This window comes from Phodopus roborovskii, unplaced genomic scaffold, assembly GCF_943737965.1.
Source record: "Phodopus roborovskii unplaced genomic scaffold, PHOROB, whole genome shotgun sequence".
In the NCBI taxonomy this organism is placed as follows: domain Eukaryota; kingdom Metazoa; phylum Chordata; class Mammalia; order Rodentia; family Cricetidae; genus Phodopus; species Phodopus roborovskii.
This window is the reverse complement of record NW_026126515.1, coordinates 5573531-5594349: the sequence shown is the minus strand read 5'-3', so window position 1 is coordinate 5594349 and position 20819 is coordinate 5573531. Positions and strand designations below refer to the sequence as shown.

General features: G+C 41.2%; 1 protein-coding gene across 1 annotated transcript; it reads right to left on the bottom strand.

The window, feature by feature from the left end:
• Dnal1 (dynein axonemal light chain 1) lies at positions 1–20352 on the bottom strand. Its single transcript, XM_051196320.1, has 8 exons — positions 20244–20352; positions 16159–16197; positions 13697–13806; positions 11493–11548; positions 7863–7918; positions 3056–3182; positions 1673–1813; positions 1–177 (listed from the first exon to the last, which is right to left on the bottom strand). The coding sequence occupies exons 1-8, from the start codon at positions 20244–20246 to the stop codon at positions 137–139; spliced, it is 573 nt and encodes a 190-aa protein (XP_051052277.1). The 5' UTR covers positions 20247–20352; the 3' UTR covers positions 1–136.
• Between the last annotated feature and the right edge of the window lie 467 nt (positions 20353–20819).

Below are 20819 nucleotides of genomic sequence, written 5' to 3'. Positions count from 1 at the left end.
AAGGATGGAAGTGAGAGATGTGTTTTATCTTAAGAACTGTACCCTCACAAAATCTTTAAAATAGACAATTATACAAAACATTATCTATTGTTCTCATAACATTTAAATAAATTAACACAAAGTGTAAAGTATGGCCTTAGCTTTCATCTTCCTCATCCTCTTTAATTACTGGAGTACCTAAAATGAAAAAGAAAATATTATTTCTGGTCCCTTTCTTTTCTGTCTTTTGAGACAGCATCTCTCTGTGCAGTCCTGGCATTTTTAGAACTTGTTATGTAGATCTGGCTGGACTTGAACTCAGAGATCCTCCAATCTCCATTTTGAGAGGACTGGGTTTTTTTTTTTTTTTTTTTTTTTTTTGGGGGGGTGGGGGGTTGTTGTTTGTTTTTGAGACAAGATCTCTCTATGTAACTTTGGATGTCTGGAACTCGCTAGACCAAGCAAGCTGGTCTTGAAGTCAGAGATCTGTCTGCCTCAGCCTCCTGAGTGCTGGGATCAACAGTGTGCACCACCACACATGGCTTGTTTTATCTTAAAGGGAAGGATTTCACTTCCTCTACGCAACTCTAGAACAGTGAAGACAAATGAACTCAGAGGGCCTCTCAGCTTCAAGTGAAGGTGAACAGAGAATGGCTGAAATCCAAGTCTCTATTGTTTTTTCTATTTCCTTTTCCTTTCCCCATCTGCTCCCTTCTTTATTTAGTGCTGGGGATTGAACCCGGGGCCTTAGACATGCTAAGTAACACTCTACCGCTGGACTATACTCTTGGCCATCTTCACTTTAAAGTAAAATATTCATTCATGCAAATGCAGTCTAAATTATTCAAAGGGCCACAGTGGTGAGACACACCTTTGATCTCAGCAGTCAGAAGCTAGGTGGTGGTGCACACCTTTAATCCTAGGACTCAGGATTAAGAGGTAGAAGGATCTCTGTGAGTCAGTCTAAAAGAGAGTTATAGCTCACGCCTTTAATCCCAACATTAGGAAAGTATATACGACAGGAGCAAGGTCTCAGTAAGGCATTCATTCTTCAGCCATGCTGAGAAAAGGTTACAGTCTGAGACTTGGTGAGAGCTTGTGGAGACAGGACTGGTCTATTCAGCCTGATAACAACATAATCCTCATAACAACACTATAATATGTCCTTTACATGATTACTAATGGTATTATTGTCTACAGTTTTTATATTACAAATCACAAGTTTTGATACAATTAATTAACAAGAATAATGTCCCAAAGCTTTTAAGTGTTAGAGCTGGGACTTGGCCCAGTCGTCAGGAATATCTACTGACATAACACAGACCTCAGGGACTGGGAACTAAAGTCCTGGGGGAGGAAGTGAGGGGAACAATATCATTCTGATTTAACTGTGAAGGGCAACTATTTGTCATGTATGCCTAAACAGGCCACGAAATAATATTCTTACAACTTGGGAATAAGTCTAGTTTCTTGTAAGATTTAAGCCCAGGGTGGTCTTTGTACCAGTCTAAAATTCCTAAGAGTTTCTCACCTTACTTGTCCTAAAACTGGATGATCAAACCGCAGAGGGCAGAGATGGCCTCAACAATGACAGACAACTTCCCTTTTCTCCAGTTTTGCTCCTCTACAATCCTACGCCAGGTTTCAGGTTTTGTCCCCAGGAAACGCTCCCGGCTAGCCCGGGGCCACTCACCGTCCAGCTTTTTCAGCTTCGGTACTCTCTTGGTTGCCTCCTCGATCCAGTTGCCCTCAGCAGCGTGCTTCTCCTCCAGGGGATTGCCGACGAACACCAGGTCTTCCAGGCATGGCAGTTCTGCCAGCTTCACAAATTCAGCTGCAAGCAGGAACAACAGCGTCCACGTTGACAAACTGGCAAGTCACACTCTCACGGTTTTGGAGACAGAATCGAACCACTGACTCCATCTGTGATTATGCTTTAGATTTTGAAGATGAAGGGAAACTTTATAAAGTCATCATTTGAGGAAATTATGAATGGGAGGGAAAAAATAGACCTATCTCGTCTACCTTTAATGGTGCTCTAATGACAGGGTGAATGGAGAAGGGTCAGTGGAGGAAAGAACAGCAAATCAATTTCTGAGGCACTGCATAAAGGAAGCTATACCAGCCGGCCTTTGTCTCTGAATTCTCAAAGCAACTCATTCAAATCCTTATTCCAGAACTCAAAACACTTTTAGAAATATTATCTAACTAAACGTTTTCCCTCTCAGCTGTGAGCTGAGAGGTTGGAGCAATCTTCCCATCCAACATGTTTTCAAGTGTTCGGCCTAGTTCACGGTGTATACGGCATAGCATTAGAGCACACTGAAAGAATAACATACAAAAAGAAGCAAAGCAATGTAGGCATCAAACCAGTGCTCCGCGTTTATTAAATGTAAGTGAATTTCTTTAGCCTTTGGATAATACATTTTTTCCTGACTAATAGGTCCAGGGCCTATGTAGCCATATTCACTCTAAGTCAATGTGTGTGCGCATGTGTTATGTAGCCATATTCACTCTAAGTCAATGTGTGCGCGCACGTGTACATGGGATGCGGATGTGGGACCTGAGGGTGGCATTAGGTGTCTTCCTTGAGTCCTCTTCACCTTATTTTTTGTGGCAGGGTCTCTCACTGAACATGGGCGCATGGATTCAGCTTGCCTGGCTGTTCACAGGCCCTGGGATCCCCATTGCTACCTCCCCACCACCACTTGGATTACAGACGCCCATTGTCTGTCCCCAGCTTGTACATGGGTACTGGGGATCTGAACTCAGGTTCTCATGTTTGTGGAGCAATGAAGCCATGTTCCCAGGTCTAAGTAAATAGTTAAAGATATACTCCTAATAGCTAAAATTTGGGAATTCCTAGAGTTATTCCCTCAGCTGTTTTTCTCTGCATTTAGAAGTGTTTCCCCATAGGAGGGTGCTCTCGCTTTTTTTAGTGTGTTGTGAGGTAAGTCTCACCACCTCAAACCCTGCCCTGCCTCAGCCTCCTGCCTCAGCATGTGGGGCCCGGCGTCTGCTGGCTGTTTTCTATAAATAGGAGGCAGGAAACTACCAAGTGCCTCTCTCAACTTACCCCAATCCTTTACCAGGTTATTAGACATGTAGAGGATCTTCAGTTTCTTCATTACATGGATTCCTTTCAACTTCTCAATAAAATTGTAGGAGATCCACAGTTCTTCTAGGGTGTCTCCTACTGCTTCCTGGAAAAGAAAGCATCTCATTTACAATCTTACTTTTACCCTTTGTGCCTATCTCTTTCCTTACAAACTCACGGAACGGCATTTAAAGGGGTCTCTGTGGAAGTTCTAGTTCATGAAAGGAACAGCAGGACAGAACATTCCCTCCCGCTATTAAGTGGATCTGAACTCTGTTCTCTAATTGCTTCACAAACACTCAACAACAGCTACTGAAATCACTGAGAAGTAATGGTACTATCCCGTCATCTTTATTGAATAGCAGTTTCAAATTACTTTCTTATAGGTTATAATATTTGATCCCGAGAAAACATAAAAGTAGAGAAACCAATTTAGTTTTTGTATTATATAAGGCTCTATCTAAGATCTCATTTACATTAAATCCCAGAACTTGTTCTAAAATTCAGGTTTTCCCCAACATTTATTAGAGGAAAAATTAATTATTAAAGCATTAAGAGCCCATATATCCAGAACATGCCATGGCCATTTTGCTGTTTTTATCCTATCTAGCCCTCTCTTACCCATCCCTCAGCCCACATTATCATTGTGTGTATCTTCATCATTCCTTAGGGGCTGCCTACCTTGTTCTTTGAGACAAGGTCTCTCATTGGCTTGGAGGTCACCAATTTGGCTGGGCTGGCTGGCCAGCAAGCCTTGGGGATCCCTTCTCTACTTCCCCAGCTCTGGGGTTACGGTCACATACTGTTGCTCTTCTTAAGCAGGTTCTGAGGGTTATGCTTGTGGAGCAGACACTTTACCAACTGAGCTAGCTCTTCAATCTCACCTTATCATTTAGGTATATAAAATTCAGTCTTAAACACTTGCTCTTTCTATTAGAGCATAAAATTATATTATACTGCCTCTTAAATGTTAGACAGCCACATTTGCACAAAGATTATCAGTGGACATTAGACAAATACAATCATCTTTCCCTTTAAAACAAAACAAAGTACTGGGCAGAGCTCACTCTGCTTGTGCCACCTCAACTCACATACTCATCTCAGTTTTATCTTTCCAAGTAGAAAGTAAAGGAAAATTTTAACCAGTCTTTCTTGGCATTCCTAAATCAGGACATTGGGACTTAACTAAGTTTTCTAAACTAATATTCTGGCATCTTTCCCCCAAAAGATCTAATTACAGTATCACACATAACTTTTAGAGCAAAAGAATTAGTCTTTAGACAATGTACAATTCATTCTATACAATTTTACTGCCTTGGACGCCTGTCTTTCTCATGTTGCCGTGAGGTGTGATGAGGCAGCAGAAAAACACCTTAAATGCTGAGAACACTGAGGTCTCAGCTGAGCTGGAACTCAGGGTGGAGGGTGGGCTTAGCATGCACCATGATCTGGGTTTCATACTCAGTATCACACTGTGAATACTGAAACAGAACAGGTAAGGGTCTTCCCTTGTGAACAGTATGTCAGAGGTTGTGAGAGTGGGAAGGTTTTATTGGCTGTTGTTAAGACTTCATATTTTGGACCATATAACAACAGATCATTATTATTTGATTAGTATAAAAAATTCAGACAATACAGAAAAACCCTGTCTTGAAAAACAAACAAACAAACAAACAAACAAACAAAAATTCAGATAGCAGGGCAGTGGTGGTATGTGTCTTTAATCCCAGCACAAGGAGGCAAAAGAAGGCAGATCTCTGTGAATTCAAGGCCAGCCTGCCCACAGAGAGAGTTCCAGGATAGCCTGAGCTGTTACACAGAGAAACCCTGTCTCAAAAAACAAACAAACAAACAAACAAAAAAAAAACCAAATAATATAACATTTCTTATATGACTTCAGAATTTATGAGTTCTAAATGCTTAGGACTGTTTGTAACCGATTACCCAGGTATATAAAATAAATAGTTCCATCCCTCAGGCAGCACTGAGGCTTAAACTGGGCCTTATACATGCAAGTTAAGTGTTCTACCACTGAGTTACAGCCCCAGCTAAAACAAATAGCCTTTTATCTAGTATACCACTACTTGTGGAAGCTAAGTTAACCCATTCATTGTATCAATGAAAATTAAAAATTCTCAGGAATACATTTTTTTGCTCAAGAAATGTAGAAGGTCTTATAGGAATGAAAACTTAAATACATTGATGAAGAACAACAAAGTGAGTAAATCTTCCTGTAAGAAGCTTCACTGCCATAAAGCATTTTTTAAAAATCAATCTATATATTTAATGCCTTTCTATTAAGAGTTCTAGAGGAATTTATACTTGTGAATGTGACAAAGTTATTCTCAGATTTCTCCAGAATAAACACTGAGGAAGTCATAAATGTTTTGCCAAGGACAGAGGACTTGTCCTAGTAGATGTCATAAATAACATAAAGCCAAAGAAACAAATAGGCAACAGATAGGTAGCGAGAATTTATGAAGGGAAAGAAAGATAACCAAGCAGGAACTCACTCACACATACAAGACTTTGGTGGACAGCATTTCCAAACAGTGGGAAAGGGACTTGAAAACAACTCATTTTTTTTTGTGTGTGTGGGGATTTTGACTGCATGAGTGCCTGTGCACCATGAGCGTGCAGTACCTGCAGCAAACAGAAGACGGCATCAGACACCTGGAACTACAGTTAGAGACCATTGTGAGCTGACATCCGGGAATAGGAATCAAACCTGGGTCCTCTGACAGAGCATCCAGTGCTCTTAACCACTGAGCCATGAATGTCAGTATTCAGGCATCTGTACTGGCCGGTCCTTGGGTTCTGATGGGATATGCCCTCAGCTGCAGCCACTAAGAGCACCACCTGTGCACATTCACTGTGACAGCAGATCCTGTCAGAACCCAGCCCCCAAAGAGACTTCTCTATAAATGGCTAGTAATTTAGAAAAATAGAAATAAATAATGTCTGATCCTTAGATACATGCAAAAATAAACTCTAGATGGAGTAAACTTTTACGTATACGTGTACAGCACACTTGTGCACGAGTGAGGACATGCATGTGTGTGTTCTTGTGCAGGTCAGGGGTCAAAGTTGAGTGTCTTTCTCTCTATTAGGATTTCCCACTAGACCTAGACCTCACCAATAAGCTATCCAGCCTCAGATTCTTCCTGCATCTGCTGCTCAGTGCTGAGATTACAAGTGTGTGGTGTGCCTGGTTTCTTCATAAGCTGGGGATCCAGAGTCAGGCTCCGCTGCTTATACAGTAAGTACTTTACTCCCGAGTCTAGAACAAACTTAAATACTACAGACAGGTGTGGTGCCACATGTACTCCTGGCATTCAGGAGGCTAAGGCAGGAGGACTGCTTTAAATTCAAAGCCAACTTAGGTTACAAAGACCTTGCCTCCATTTGCGTCATTGCATTCATTAACATCTGACGCACAGGTATCTGTTAGTATTTCTCCTATGACCACAATGTGAGCTCAATGAGAGCAAAGACTGCTTTATTTTTCATTTTTCTGGTTTTTCAAGGCAAGGTTTCTTCGTGTAGCCCTGGCTGCCCTGGCTCTTACTATGTAAACCAGGCTGGTATGGAACTCAGAGATCCTCCTGCCTCTGGTTCCCAAGTGCTGGGATTAAAGGTGTGCGCCATCACACCTGCCTAGAAAAGTCTGTTTTAAATTCTTCCAGGTACCCAGTACTTAGACCAGTCCCTGGCTTAAGGCAGGTATTCTTGGGGCTAGAGAGGTGGTTAAAAGTTCTTGCTCTGTAACCAGAGAAACAGTTTGGATCCCAGCACCTACAAACTAAGTCAGGCAACCCTACAAATGTCCAGCTCTGAGGGTGACAGAGAAAGAAGGATCCTTGGGTCTTGCTGGCTTCTTCGTCTAAAGCTTCTAGACAAAGGCTTCATGTTCAGGAAGAGACTTTGCCTCTCCAGAGATAGGTAGAGAGCACTGACCATCTACCTAGAGATGGCTCATCCAATAAAAACATTTGCTGAGGACCTGAGTTCAATCCCTGGGACCCACACAGTGGAAGAAAGAAGTGACTCTTGAAAGTTGTCCTCTGACTTCTCCATGTATAACTCTTTACACACACACACACACACACACACACACACACACACACACACACACACAGGTCAGTGAGATGATTCAGTAGGTAAAAGGGTTTGCTGCAAGCCTGATGAACCGAGTTTAGTCCCCTGTACCCACATGATGGAGAACAGTGTCAGCATTCTCCTCTGACCCCCACAAGCATGCCATGGTATATGCATATACAAACAAACACACACATAGGCATTCTGGGAACATGCCAAATGGATTTATTCAAAGGATTACATGAAAAAGATTTCTGCATATTAAAATTTAAAAGGAGATTCTGAGCTTAGAGTATCAGGCTTTCTGCCAAGCCTGATGACCGGAGTTCAAGTCTCAGGACCCACATGTGGAGGGAACTCATCTCCTCAAGTTGTCTTCCGAAATCCACATTCATGCCGCAGCACAAGCATAAACACACACACACACACACACACACACACACACACACACACACACACTGTAAATATAAATGAATAAAGATAAAGAGAAATACAAAACAGCATGTATAGTGCAATTTCACCTTACGGACTCATCAACCCAGACAAGCAAACGCCAGCACTCTTAAACTGTGTGTGGTTTGCTGCTACTTGTCGTAATCAATCTTCTACTTGTAAAGTTTCTACAACATAAAAACATTATTTTGTAAGAAAAAGAATATGCTTTTTAAAAAATCAAACAATAACCTACCAGTCCATTGAGGTTCTTTATGTTGTTTCTTCCTAAGGACAAAATCCTTAAGTTTTCTGTAGTGGAAAGAAAGCATATTGTTTATAAGAAACATACACACACCTATCCTCAGTCCAGTAGGAATGTTACAGAATAAATATCTCTAAACTTTGAGTTTAAAGGCTCTACTGCAAAATAGGTAATGGAGCTGGCAAGATGGCTCAGCAGATGTTTGCTGCCAAGCCTGATGGCCTGGTCACTGCTCAGGACCCACTTTGGGGCAGGCCCCCACAAGCCGGTCCTCTCATCTCTATACCCATGCAGGTTACTTCAATTACAGAAAAGTCGAAGAGAGGAAAACCCTGAAATTGCCTAAATTATTAATGAGTCAGCAAAAAGGAACCAAAGGCACCATTTTAGACACAAGCTCAGTAGTAGTTAACAGTTCCCCTGAACACTCACTCACTCGATGGTCATGAGGGATGGGCGGGGAAGTGATAGGCACCACCTATGGCTAGGATGTGAGACAGCCCCCTAAAAGGCTGAGTATTAAAGGTTTGGTTACAAATGCCACAGTGTTCAGAGGTGTGGGAAACAGGAAGTGAAGGTGTGGGAAACAGGAAGTGGGGACAAAGGGAAGAAGCAGGCCAGTGTGGGAGACAGGCCTTGCTCATGGCCCCTTCCCCTCTCTCTTTTGGGAAGCAAGCCAACTTTCCTCTGCTGTGACAGCCTCCCAAGTCACCACTTTGTTTCAGGCCCAAAGCGACAATCTAGATGAGCTTGGCCCAAAACTCTGAAACCATCAAAGTAAATTCCCTGCTACAGTTTCTCTTGGCATTCATCATGGGGTCAGAGGTCTGACTGACATGAAGATAGGAAGGTTTCCAAGCTTCCTCTTGAGGGTCTCCACAGGACAGAGCATGTTCCCAACTATAACCATTGCTAATCTTCGTGTGTGTGTGTTCGTTTTTTTTAGTACTGGAGATTGAACCCAGGGCTTCATGTGACCTGCATTCAGGGGGGTCTAGTTCAGTCCTATGTAGGTTCTACTGCTGTCAGTCCAGGGTTGGTGAGCTCTCGCTAGCTCAGATCAGTCATTGCTGTGAGTTTCCCATCATGGTCTTGACCTAGTGCTTAGTGGTGGATCTCCATCTGCTTCCATCAGTTATTGGATGAAGGGTGGACAATTACTGTGGTCCTCAATCTGATTACAGGGGAAGGTTCAGTTCCCCTTTCTACTACTGCCTAGAGTTTTACCAGGGGACACCCTTGTGTATTCTGGGGAATTTCCCTACCGATAGGTTTCTTGATAACCCTGTAATGGTCCCTTCTATCGAGATACTTTTTTCTTTGCTCTCCTCCCTGTCCCTTCATGCTCCCCTCCCCACTTCTCCCCACCCCTCCCGTCTCCTCTTTCACTGTCCTTACCTCCTCCCACACTCCTAATTTACTCAGGAGATCTAATCCAATTCTCCTTCCCAGGTGGAACCATGTATATTTCTCTTAGGGTCCTCTGTTACCCAGCTTCTCTGGCTGACCTTAATGTCTTACAGGGTTTTCCTTGGGAGATGATGCTGCTGTACTCAATGAGAAGCACTTTCTAAGCAAATGTACAAAAAGGAAAGGTATGGTCAGGCATGGTGTTGCACGCTTTCATCCCAGCACCCGCGACAAAGAGATAGGTGGATTTCTATGAGTTTGAGGCCAGCTGGGCCTACATAGTGAGAGCCTATCTCTCAAACAACACAAACAAACAAAAAAAATCAAACAAAGAAAAAAAAAGACATGATGTTTATGTTTGAGAGTGACTAGGTCAGTGCAAGCTTTTAAATGACTTAACTGCAAGCACCATTAAATCACTATTAGGCAAATATGAATGATTAAAAGGTCTCTGATCTGGGATAATGGTATTTTCAGAATGAGAACTATGGTGTCAGTAAGGACAGTTAATTGAAGAACAGAAAGACAGAAAAGGTCACTTTGGATGAAGTTTTAGAGTCCCAGCCAGGCAGTGCTTTTCAGAGCACACAAGGGAAGAGCTAGCCTTTAATACGTCATGAGATCAATTTAGTGTGTTGTGGGCTAGGTGGATAGCTAATTGCTAGCATGAAGACCTGAGTTTGATTCCCAAAATTCACGAAAAAAAGCTGGCGTGTAATCCCGGCTCTTGTGAGGGGAAGACAGGCAGACCCCTGGGCCTGGCTGACCAGCCACCCTAGTCTACTTGGCCAGCTCCAGGCCAATCCAGGCCAGTAAAAGAAAGCCTCTTTCACAGCGAGGTAGATGGCTTTTAAAGAATGACACCCAGTGTTGACTGAAGCACGCACACATGGACACTCACTCAAACACACACTGACACACACATTTAGTGTGTTATGCCTGACATAAGAAAAGAAATCAAGATTTAAAATTCACATTAGAACTTATGCTACAAGGCATATGCTGTTTTCCAAACTATCCCAGTTTACACATACACATTTGATTTGTACATTTATAGGATAGTATAATAAGTTCAAATATGTTTGTTTCCTGTAAGACTTAGGAGGAAGCTAGTGAGGCTCTACACCAAAGGCTCTGCTCCTGGAAATGGAAAGTGGCAATCACTTCAGAGGACCCTCACAGAAGAGAACAAACAGGACTCAGTGGGGGACTTGAAGCAGGGCTTGGTGCTGCAGGCAGGGGGTACCACCGACTAAACAATGGCTCCCCCAAAGATACCTACATGCTGGCCCCTAGACCCTGTGACTGGGACTTTGTATGGCAGAAAGGTTGGGAGGCAAAGGCAGGTGGCGCTCTGAGGTCAAAGGCTGCCTGGTCTACATCGTCAGTACCAGGACAGCCAGAGCTACATAGTAAGACCCTGTCTTGGAAAACAAAAACAAACACAAACAAGCAAACAAACAAAACAAACAAAAAGGAAAAGAAAGAAAACAAAGATCTTGAGATGGGGGTCATCTTTACTATCTGATGTGCCAAGTGTCCTCGTGTCCTGGCGGTAGGGAGGCAAGGACTAAGCACAGACAGATTAGAAGGTCCTTTGACCACAAAAGCTGAAATTGGCACCATGAAGTCAGAAGCCAAGGAATGTGGGGGCCGCCTGGAAACGGAACAAGTAAGAGAAAGATTCCTCCTAAAAGCCTCAGGGAAGGCTCCATTTATGGCTCAGTGAACTAATTTCATATTTGCAACTTCTTAAACTGTGAGAGAATACACTTCTGTCGCTTAAATCACCACAGTGCAGCAGCCATTGGAAACTAACTGAGGACGTAAGCAGCAGAGGTAGGGAGCGTGGAGGCATCGATCACACCGATAAAGAACAGAGAACACAGAGATGGCCCGGCTGACAATTTAAATACAGCAAGTTTGAAACACAGACAAGACAAATCTGAGCACAATAGAAAGTCTGTCTGCCATGGCCATCTCAGCTCTAACTCCATGTAAGTTTTAGAGGGATTTAAAAATAGTCAGGTCTCGTGCCATCTCTCATTTTCTTTGGATAACCAAACTCACGACATGGTTACATCTGGTCTCTGTCATTTGACATGTACTGTGGTTAAAACAGGTGCTAGCATCTGGAATGACACATATCTCTGGAATGTTTGCTCCAGTAACTAGAAAGCCGAGAGCCATCTGTCCCTGAGGATCACTTACTTAAGCCGTTCAGGTTGGCAATTTTTTCAATGCAGTTTGTAGACAGGGAAAGCTTCCTTTAAAAGAACAAAGAAAAGTTTTAATTAATTTGAAACACCTAAGTGGAATGTCAGAAATTATTTCTCAATAGTAATAGTCCATGGAAGATTTTTAATTCATGTTTCTTTTTGTACTGAATTCATTTTCCCCTTCATTTGCAGAATTTATTCCTTCATTTTGAAATCTCTCCCCCATTGATTATAAAAGTCAATACACTCATTACAGAGAATTAAAAACAAACTTTTTTAAGGGCAGTTTGGTGTTACCTATTAAATGTTTAGTTCATGTATTCTTTGATTGAATGTTTCATAGTCTTCTGAGATATTATTTTTATTGCATTTTACAAATAAAATTGAGGCGCAAAGCTGTTAAGCCACAAGGTGGCAGGGCCAAAATTAAAACCCTAGAACATGTATCTTACCCTTGTGATTCGACTTGAGGAGGAATTATTCATTTTTAATCTGCTTGAAAAAGCAAAGGCAATTACTATATAAATACCAGGTAAGTAAAGGGCCAAAGCTGTGTGTTTTCTACTCACTCACCCACTCTTGATTTAAGGAATGCCTTTAAATCTAAGGCTATGGCTGGGAAGGAACTCTTTAGTTTCTTTTTAGGCAGCCTGTCCAAAAGATGTCTGCAAAAAATATGAACAGCCTGACTCTATGTGGCTTATGAGCTGCTTTGTGTAGCTCACAGGCCTCAAACTCATTGCCTTCCAGATGATTTTATGATAAAACCACATTTGATTACTTTGAAGTCATAGTTGAAACAAAACGATTTTTTTTTTTTTTTTTTTCTGGTTCATCACAAGGAACAAGCTGTACTGGGTAACTGAACATGCTTGCTTTTCCTTTTGATCCAAAGATATCACTCCTATAGGTTCACAGATATGTGTCTAACAACAGTCCAGTTTGCTTACTGTAAATAAGACACTCAGGTTTCATTAAGAGCCCTCTGCTTATGTGAAATTGGGATCGGGTTTATCTCCTACAGAAAGGGCAAGTGAAGGGATCACAATTTGATAAACACAGGGTGAAGGAACCCCAGGAACTCTAGAGTTTTCTCCAGCCTTGACAAGAGACAAGGAAATATGAAAACATGGGTATGATGTATCAGAGAACAACTTTCAAGTTAGCAACAGAACCCTGCTAAACAATGACAGAAAGTTTGGAAAATAAATTGTAGGAATTAATAACAACCTGATATTTAAAGTCCTGGGAAATAAAATTACAAAAACAGTATAATTTGATCCCAATTAGAATTTTTTGTTTGCTCATTATCTGACCCTGTGCTAATGATTCTCCTGCCTCAGCGTTCCAGGAGCTGAGGTTACAGGCATATGCCACCATACCCAGCCTAATTAGGGTATTCTCAAAGTCTCACAATGTATTTCAACTTAGGTTGATGCTAATTCCTTTTTTAATATTTATTGTATTTTGAACTGTGCTTTAAAATTCTTTTTTAGTAAACAAACATAACTATGGTCTTAGGTAGCTTTACAAGAGAAAGCAATAGACTGATAAATTTTGTTTTATTATTTTATTGCTATCTTCACTCTGTGCGTGTGTGTCTGTGTGTGTGTGTGTTGTGCACATGTGTACACACAGGTGGAGGCCTACTGTGGAGGACTTATGCTTCTGAATCACCTCCATCACTCTTCTACCTTATTCATTGAGGCAAGGCCTCTTAATCAAACAGAGCTCACTGATCGGCTCCAGCATTGATGTGGGTTCTGGAGATCTGAACTCTAGTTATTAATGTTTGGCAAGTGCTTTAACCACTGACCCATCTCTCCAGTCTCCTTCTCTAGCCCTTTTTTATTTTTATTTTTTAATTTTGAGAGTCTTGATAAGTTTCCCAGGTTAATGATAAATTTGATCCCCCTGCTTAGGAAGTAGACTGCATAACAAAGCAATAAGCTATTGTGCTATGGAGCTTCTCTCAAAAGACTGGGACACTTCTGTCTATAAACACTGTATAAAAACTGCAGAAAAAATGCTTCATTGTTCAGTATCACTATCAACAATCTCATAAGCCAATACATTTTCACATTTGGCTTTGTCAAGAGAGAAACTACAGTAAGCAACAACGACAATGACCACAGAAAGCAAACAAATTTGTGTACGAAAAGGAAGGAGACCAACAATGATAGGATGAGAACTTACTCGCAGTTAGCAAGTGTGGACAGAGACGCATCCATCTTCTCTATTGGGGGGATCTGGGCATACAGCTTTATCTCTCTGGCCTCAGATGGCCTCTGACCAGTCTTTTCTTCCTATGGGAAAAATTAATTTGGCAAAAGTGATCCTTGGTAATAATGTGGATCAAAAGAGGTCAGAATTGCACAAGGCATTTCCATGTTTGTTTCAAAATAATTATTATGCTTTAATAACTTGGATTATTGTTCACCAGTCACTTACTGGCATTTTTATTTGTCAGCCTTAATAGCCATGCTTCTACATATGAAAATAAGCAGAAAAGAACTTCTATTTGTAGTATTTTAAATTCTTTAAGAGTCTCTCAAATAATAGCTGAGCAGTGGCAGTGTACGCCTTTAATCCCAGTGCTCATCCCTTCAACCCCTAGAGCTGAACCCAGCATTTCACATGGCTTTTGGGGATCCGAACTCAGGTCCTTGTGCTTGTGCAACAAACATGTTGCCGACTAAGTAATCTTCCCAGCCTCTCTGTGCTTATTTCCATCCCTTATTTTTAGGTTCGAGCACAGGAAACTGATTCTTACTTAGTAGGTCTTCAGTAAGTGTCAGGTTATGTGTGCCAACGTGATGGGCCTACAGGACTCATTAATGCAAAAGGCCCAGAAGGACAAATATTTCATGTTCTCACTCATGCATGGAGTTGATCTTATCTTTCAGAAGTCAAGAGTAGAATAATGGTTACCAGAGGCTGGGAAGAATGGGGAGAAAGGAAAATCAGTTGAGTCAGTTAGGAGGAGCAAGCTATGGTATTTTCTGGCAAGTAGGGTGATTGTGATATATAGATGAGATTGGGTGCAATCAGGGTGGTATGACCATAAATTAAGTATATATTTCAAAAGAGCTATAAAATAAGATTTTTGAATGTTATTATCACAAAGAAGAAATAAAAATTTTGAGGTCAGAGAATTACCTTGACATAATAATTATCTGCTTTAAATATGTATCAAAATGTCACATTGTGCTCCATACATCTATACAACCATCATATGTCAGTTAAGACTTAACTGTTAAAAAGAGTTAACTGTTAAAAAGAGTTAATCAGTGTAAGAATATGCTTAATGCCTTCAAATATCTTAACATCAAAGACTGTTGTCCATAATGTTACTAGAAATAGACTCTATGAACCAAAACCAAATGAAGCCAAAACAAAACTAAATATTATGAATAAATCATTTCCTAAAATGTAATTTAAGAAAGATAAAATCTTTCTTAACAAATTTTATGAAATATTTAACACAGACGTGTACGTGTGTAGTATTTGTGTGTATTCAAGTGTGTTAGCATGCATGTACAACTGCCCATGAAAGCCAGAGATTGATGCTGCGTGTCCTCCTCAATTGCTCTCGTGTGTGTGTGTGTGTGTGTGTGTATTTATTTTGATTTTATTTATTTCTGTATCCCTGGATGACCATGAACACATTATGTAGTCACATGTGGCCTTGACCTCTGGTCATCTTGCCTCCATCTCCTGAGTGCTAAGATTATAGGCATGCCTACCGTGCACCGTTTTATGTGATACTGGGGATCAAACCCCAGGCTTTGTGTATACTAGGAGAGCATTCTATTCTACCAGTTGAGTTTCATCCCCAGCATCCACATTTCTAAGACAGTGTCTCCCACTGGAGCTCACAGATGCAGCTAGACTGGCTGGTAATCCCCAGGAATCCTCCTGTCTCTACCTCCTCAGCACTGGGATTTACAGGTGCTACTGCACCTAGTGTTTTATGTGGGTGCTGGAAATCTGAACTCAGGTCCTTGTGCTTCTGCAGTAAGCACTGTACAACTGAGCCATGTCCTCAGCCCCAAGAATGATTCTTTAAAATGCAGTTGGAGTAAATACAGAAACCTGTAGGCACCAAATCCAAGTACTTCATGATTCTACTCACTTTTGCCTATTTTCCCAGATACCTAGGCTACTGAAAGACTTTTATCCGAAGTCTAGCTATAGAGCAGGAGAGATGCCTGGTTTAGTGGTGAAAAAGGTAATTCAGGAGTTAGGTATGCACGCCTTGGTGGTGCACGTGTAAAGTTCTGTGTTCCATTCACTCCCAGTACTACATACACACAAAGTCCTTAAAGAGATCATACATCCAGTTTTCCCCAGTGGTAATGTTCAGCAGAACTGTAACGTATCACAACCAAGGTATTGTTATTTTCATACTCCATCACTTTATGCATATTTCCCCAATCTGCCTGGCATACTGGAATATATGAGTATGTGATATTTATATTGTATGCTAATGCCTATACAGTTCCATTACTTGTATAGGCTCAGGCATCCACCACCACAGATAAGATAGCTAAACAGTCCCCAAATCAAAAGAATCTCTTGTACTGAATGGTCAGATGTGAACAACAGCTTAATATTTTCCTTACAGTTTCTAAAAGAAGGAAAGCCCTTCTACTCACCCATCTGGACAGGGCTTCTTTGATTGTTGTTGCTTTAGCCTTAAAAAGAAGAAAAAGTAAAGTGGGGGGAAGGAAGAAGAAACAAAGTTGATTCACTCGTAAAGCAATAATTACTGGCCTCGGCCTCTATCCTTAAAACATTCTCCGAATCTCTAAGATATAAGCACAATTCATCTCCTGACAGCCAGGTGATTTCTTTAAGAGAAAATACATATTGATATCCAAACATTTCATTCCAAGTTAGTCTCTAAAAAACACGCAGCTTTCAGTACTAAATATTAAAATAAATCTTACTTCACCGATTCTATATCCCTTTTATATCTTAATGTTGAAAAGTGAGTGCATATTCTAATTAGGAAAAATTTACAGTTGCTGTGGCAAGATAGCTGTGGTAAAATTTTAGATTTTAATTTTATTATACACACACACACACACACACACACATACACACACACACACATTCCTTTTTCATGTCTGCAAAGGATAACCTGGCAAAAAACATCTACTAAGTCTAAAAATGTAAAAAAGCCATAAATAAAGAGCTCTATTAATAAATACAAGAGGGCTGGAGACAAAACAGACCAATCTGTAAGCATCAATCATTAACTAATGCATGGGGGGGGGGGCACATTTATTTGAGTAAGTGCAGGAAAACATAAATGTCTACACTGGATAGCAAAAAGCTTTCGGCTGAGAGTTAAAAAGAAATCCCTATAAAAAAGCCTGAAACAAATACCTTTAGTTCATTTAGTTCAATAACTGTTCATTGTGTGTCTACCATGTGACAAGCATTCTTCTATGTTGTATTTTTCTGAGATGACAGATATGCACCATCATACCTGGCTTTCTATTTGATTTTGACATATCAATGTACAAAACAAATTCCTGCCTTTCTAGAAATTACATCTATTAACAAAAATAGATGTAGATGTATGTATATAAAATATGCACATACATATATATAAATCTGATATTTATGTAACCATAGATATATCATATGCATACATAAAATAAAGAAATAAATATAAAACGATAAGTAAATATAAGCAAAGTAAGCAAACGTTATTTTAAAAAACCAGAACACTGAGGTTAGTAAATGGTATCAGGTTATAAGCATATATGTGTAGAGGACATTTGTTTTAAATAAGATGGGCAATATAGACTAACTTGGACATTAACATTAAAATAATTTTCTTTAGGATCCCAAACACATCAAGGATGTCCATTATCATTGCTTTGTTAATGTTGTAATAAAAGAACTACATATTGGAATGACCTAAAGAAGGAAATTAAACTGTCACCAAGTACAGATGATGATCTATGTAGAAACCCAAAAATATAAGCTGCTGTCAGCAAAAACGGTTCAGTAAGTGAAGCACACCATGACAAAGTCAACAACAAAACTGGAAGAAGGTATTTTCCTTTTGAAACCAATGAAAGACTATGACAGCATCTACTAAATACATGGAGCTACTAAAATTCACAAACAAAAATTTTTAACTAGCAAAACTAAAGCATGAATTAACAATTCATAGACAATAAAGTTGAGTAACTGATAGACTATGAAAAATTGTTTATATTCATTGAAAAGCAGAAAAAAAGTAAAACAAAAGAATACTGTGTGTGTGTGTGTGTGTGTGTGTGTGTGTGTGTGTGTGTACACATACATTTTTAGATTACCAAAAGTTGTTGGTAATACAGAGAAAGAGGACCTCTTATGCAGTGATGGAGGAAGTGAAAACTGCTCTATGTATCCTGGAAAGGGAAAATTAAGTACACACAGACTCTTTGACTGAACACTCCTACTTTTATTTCCCAGGGAAATCCTTGCCTGGACTCATACAAAAGTGACACATGAAAGAACCCTTTCACAATATTGTTGGACAGAGTTAGAGGCAATCTAGCTACTTCTTGCAATATAGTTTGCTGTAGGAGACTGGTCCCTCTTACTGATAGGAGCCAAATTTCCTAAGGGACCAAGTGGACACTATAATTGGGTAGAGCAGTAAGTGGAGCTCATGTAAAGAATATAATTTTTGCCGGGCAGTGGTGGTGCATGCCTTTAACCCCAGCACTTGGGAGGTAGAGGTGAGCAGATCTCTGTGAGTTCAAGGCCAGCCTGGTCTACAGAGGGAATTCCAGGACAGTTAGAGATGTTACAAAGAAGAAACCCTGTCTCAAAAAACAAACAAGAAAAGAATATAATTTGTACTCAATATAATTTCTGGCTGGTGGGAACTTACAGAAAAAGAAGTGTCTTAATACTACATGTCTTCAAATATAAAACTCCATTTATTAAATAATAACATGATTTCATACACCATTAAAAAAGAAGAGCTGCCAAGCATTGTAGCATATGCTCATGATCCTAGGATTCAGTAGGCTGTGGATCAAAAGTTTGAGACCAGCCAAGGATACACAACAAAATTGCAAGGCAAACAGAAGTCATCCTGAAAGACTTCGTCTTCAAAGCCAGAAAATAAAATATGCCATTAATTTAAGCATATTTGGTAACATCAAATGTGAACAAAAATGATGTCCATGGTGAAACATGGCACTTCTAATTTTTCAGAAAGGCTAGAAGAAACCTGAGGTGTTTGTTTGTGTGTGTGTGTGTGTGTGTGTGTGTGTGTGTGTGTGTGTGTGTACATGCACACATGAGCAATAGTGTGTGGAGGTCAGAGAACAAATTTTGAGAACTGACTTTCATTCTCCAACATTTGGGTCCCAGGATATGAGGGCTCATACTTAAAAAAAAAAAATCCAAGTACTATGTGGGTCTGTGTTTCTGAAGGGACCAGGACGATCAGTATGCAGGTGGTGAGAGAGAGTACATGACTTCATGATTTTAACATGGGCTTAATTTTTGGAAATAGATATAGCATTGGAAACACACACACACACACACACACACACACACACACACACAATTATGCTGTTTTGCTACTTTCTTTTCTTGTGCAGAGCTGGAGATCCAACCTAGAGTCTCACACACATGCTAGGAAAGCACTCTACTAGTTCCACCAGAGAGGGATACCCTCCCCACCCCAACAATGTATCTCAGACTGAGGATGACCTCGAACTTTTTTGCTCATTCTGCCTCCACCTTCTGAGTACTGGGATAACAGTATGCCTGATAATATATGGGGCTGGGGATTAAATCTGAAGTTTCATGCATGCCAGACAAACACTCTTAACAACGGAGTTACATCCTCGAACCTCCAATATTCATCCTTTCTCAACATCTCTAGTCAACCTCATTCTTCGCTAAATAGTTTTGGCTGGGCTGGATCTGACATCGCTTTCAAACTAATAGTTTGAAATACCAAGTATGCAAGCAAAAGAGCGCACGTTTTCCATGTTGACAAGCAGCATTAGTTAAAATCGTGGTTTCATAAGAACTTTGCATAGACCATTGGTAGACCGCAAACCTAAACCAGCAGTGTCTCTCCAAGTGTAGTTGAGGTGCATAGTCAAAACATTCCTGAACCCTCTGTCATATTAAAAAACCAATAATTTGCACTCCGACGAAGCTCATACTTACTCTTAATGGAAATGGAGGAACACTGGCCTAATATAGCCATCAGAGAGACCTTTAACAGCGTCACCTAATAAATAACAGGACTCACCCTCACAGTCAATGAGGGCAACCGGGCACACCACAGGCTACTAACGCTGCTGCAGCAGGAGCCCTCGGTAACCAGCCCCGGCCCCTCCATCCCGCCAGGGGGTGAGGAGAGTTAAGATCACGGTTATACGAAGAGATCTCTTTACCACAGCCCCCATCCTATCACGGTTCCCTCTACAATCCGCTTTTCTAAGAATTTCCAGCTGTCTTTCCTTTTCTTCTGTCACAGTCCCTCCAGCTTAACCCAACTTCCTGTCAGCCTCTGGCCTCCCTCTCCGCAGACCACCCCCTGCCCGGGCTGCTCCGGCCTCGGGCCTGCGGCTCCATGGAGCCAGCATTCCCTTCTTCCTCCCATCCGCGGTGCCAGCGCCCCGCCACCCTCCACACCCCACAGTCACCCCCTTTTCCACTCCCAATCTCCTCTCGGGTTTGGCTGCGAGGCCTGGAGGGTACTCACCATTCCGGCGGTTGCTACCGTCACTGTTCTGGTTGCTAGGGCCCACCGGGGTCAGTGCGCAGGCGCACCTCTGGAGTGCACGGTCGGCTGCACTGGCAGCGGTCCTTTCTCTCCGCCCTTAGGGTGGCGCGAGCGGGGCATTGTGGGACGGCTGGCGGCCCCCCGCGTCCTCCAACCCGGCTCTGCTGCACCAGAGCTAGTGAAGAGCGGAGCTCAGCTCCCCAGGGGAGTAGTCGCCCTGCTTTCCCAGCGCCAGTAATGCCTTAAGCTCGAAACTTTCAGACCTCCTGATAACATTTGCATTTCTGATATAAAAGAACTTAAAAAAAAAAAAAGTTTTAAAAGTCCTTCTCTGGAAAACCGACCGGAGAGGTTAAATTGTCTTCGGCAATTCGCTTTGCCGTCTAACTCAGTATACCCAGAGCTACACTATGAACTTCTCTTTTCCTTCCATACCCCCACAAGGCGCCTGAAATCTCAGCTGCACACTTACAGTATTACAAAATGTTACATTTCTGCAACCGAGGTATCTTTTTCCTTCCCTAAGAAGTCGGCTAGAAAATTTAAACCGATGCA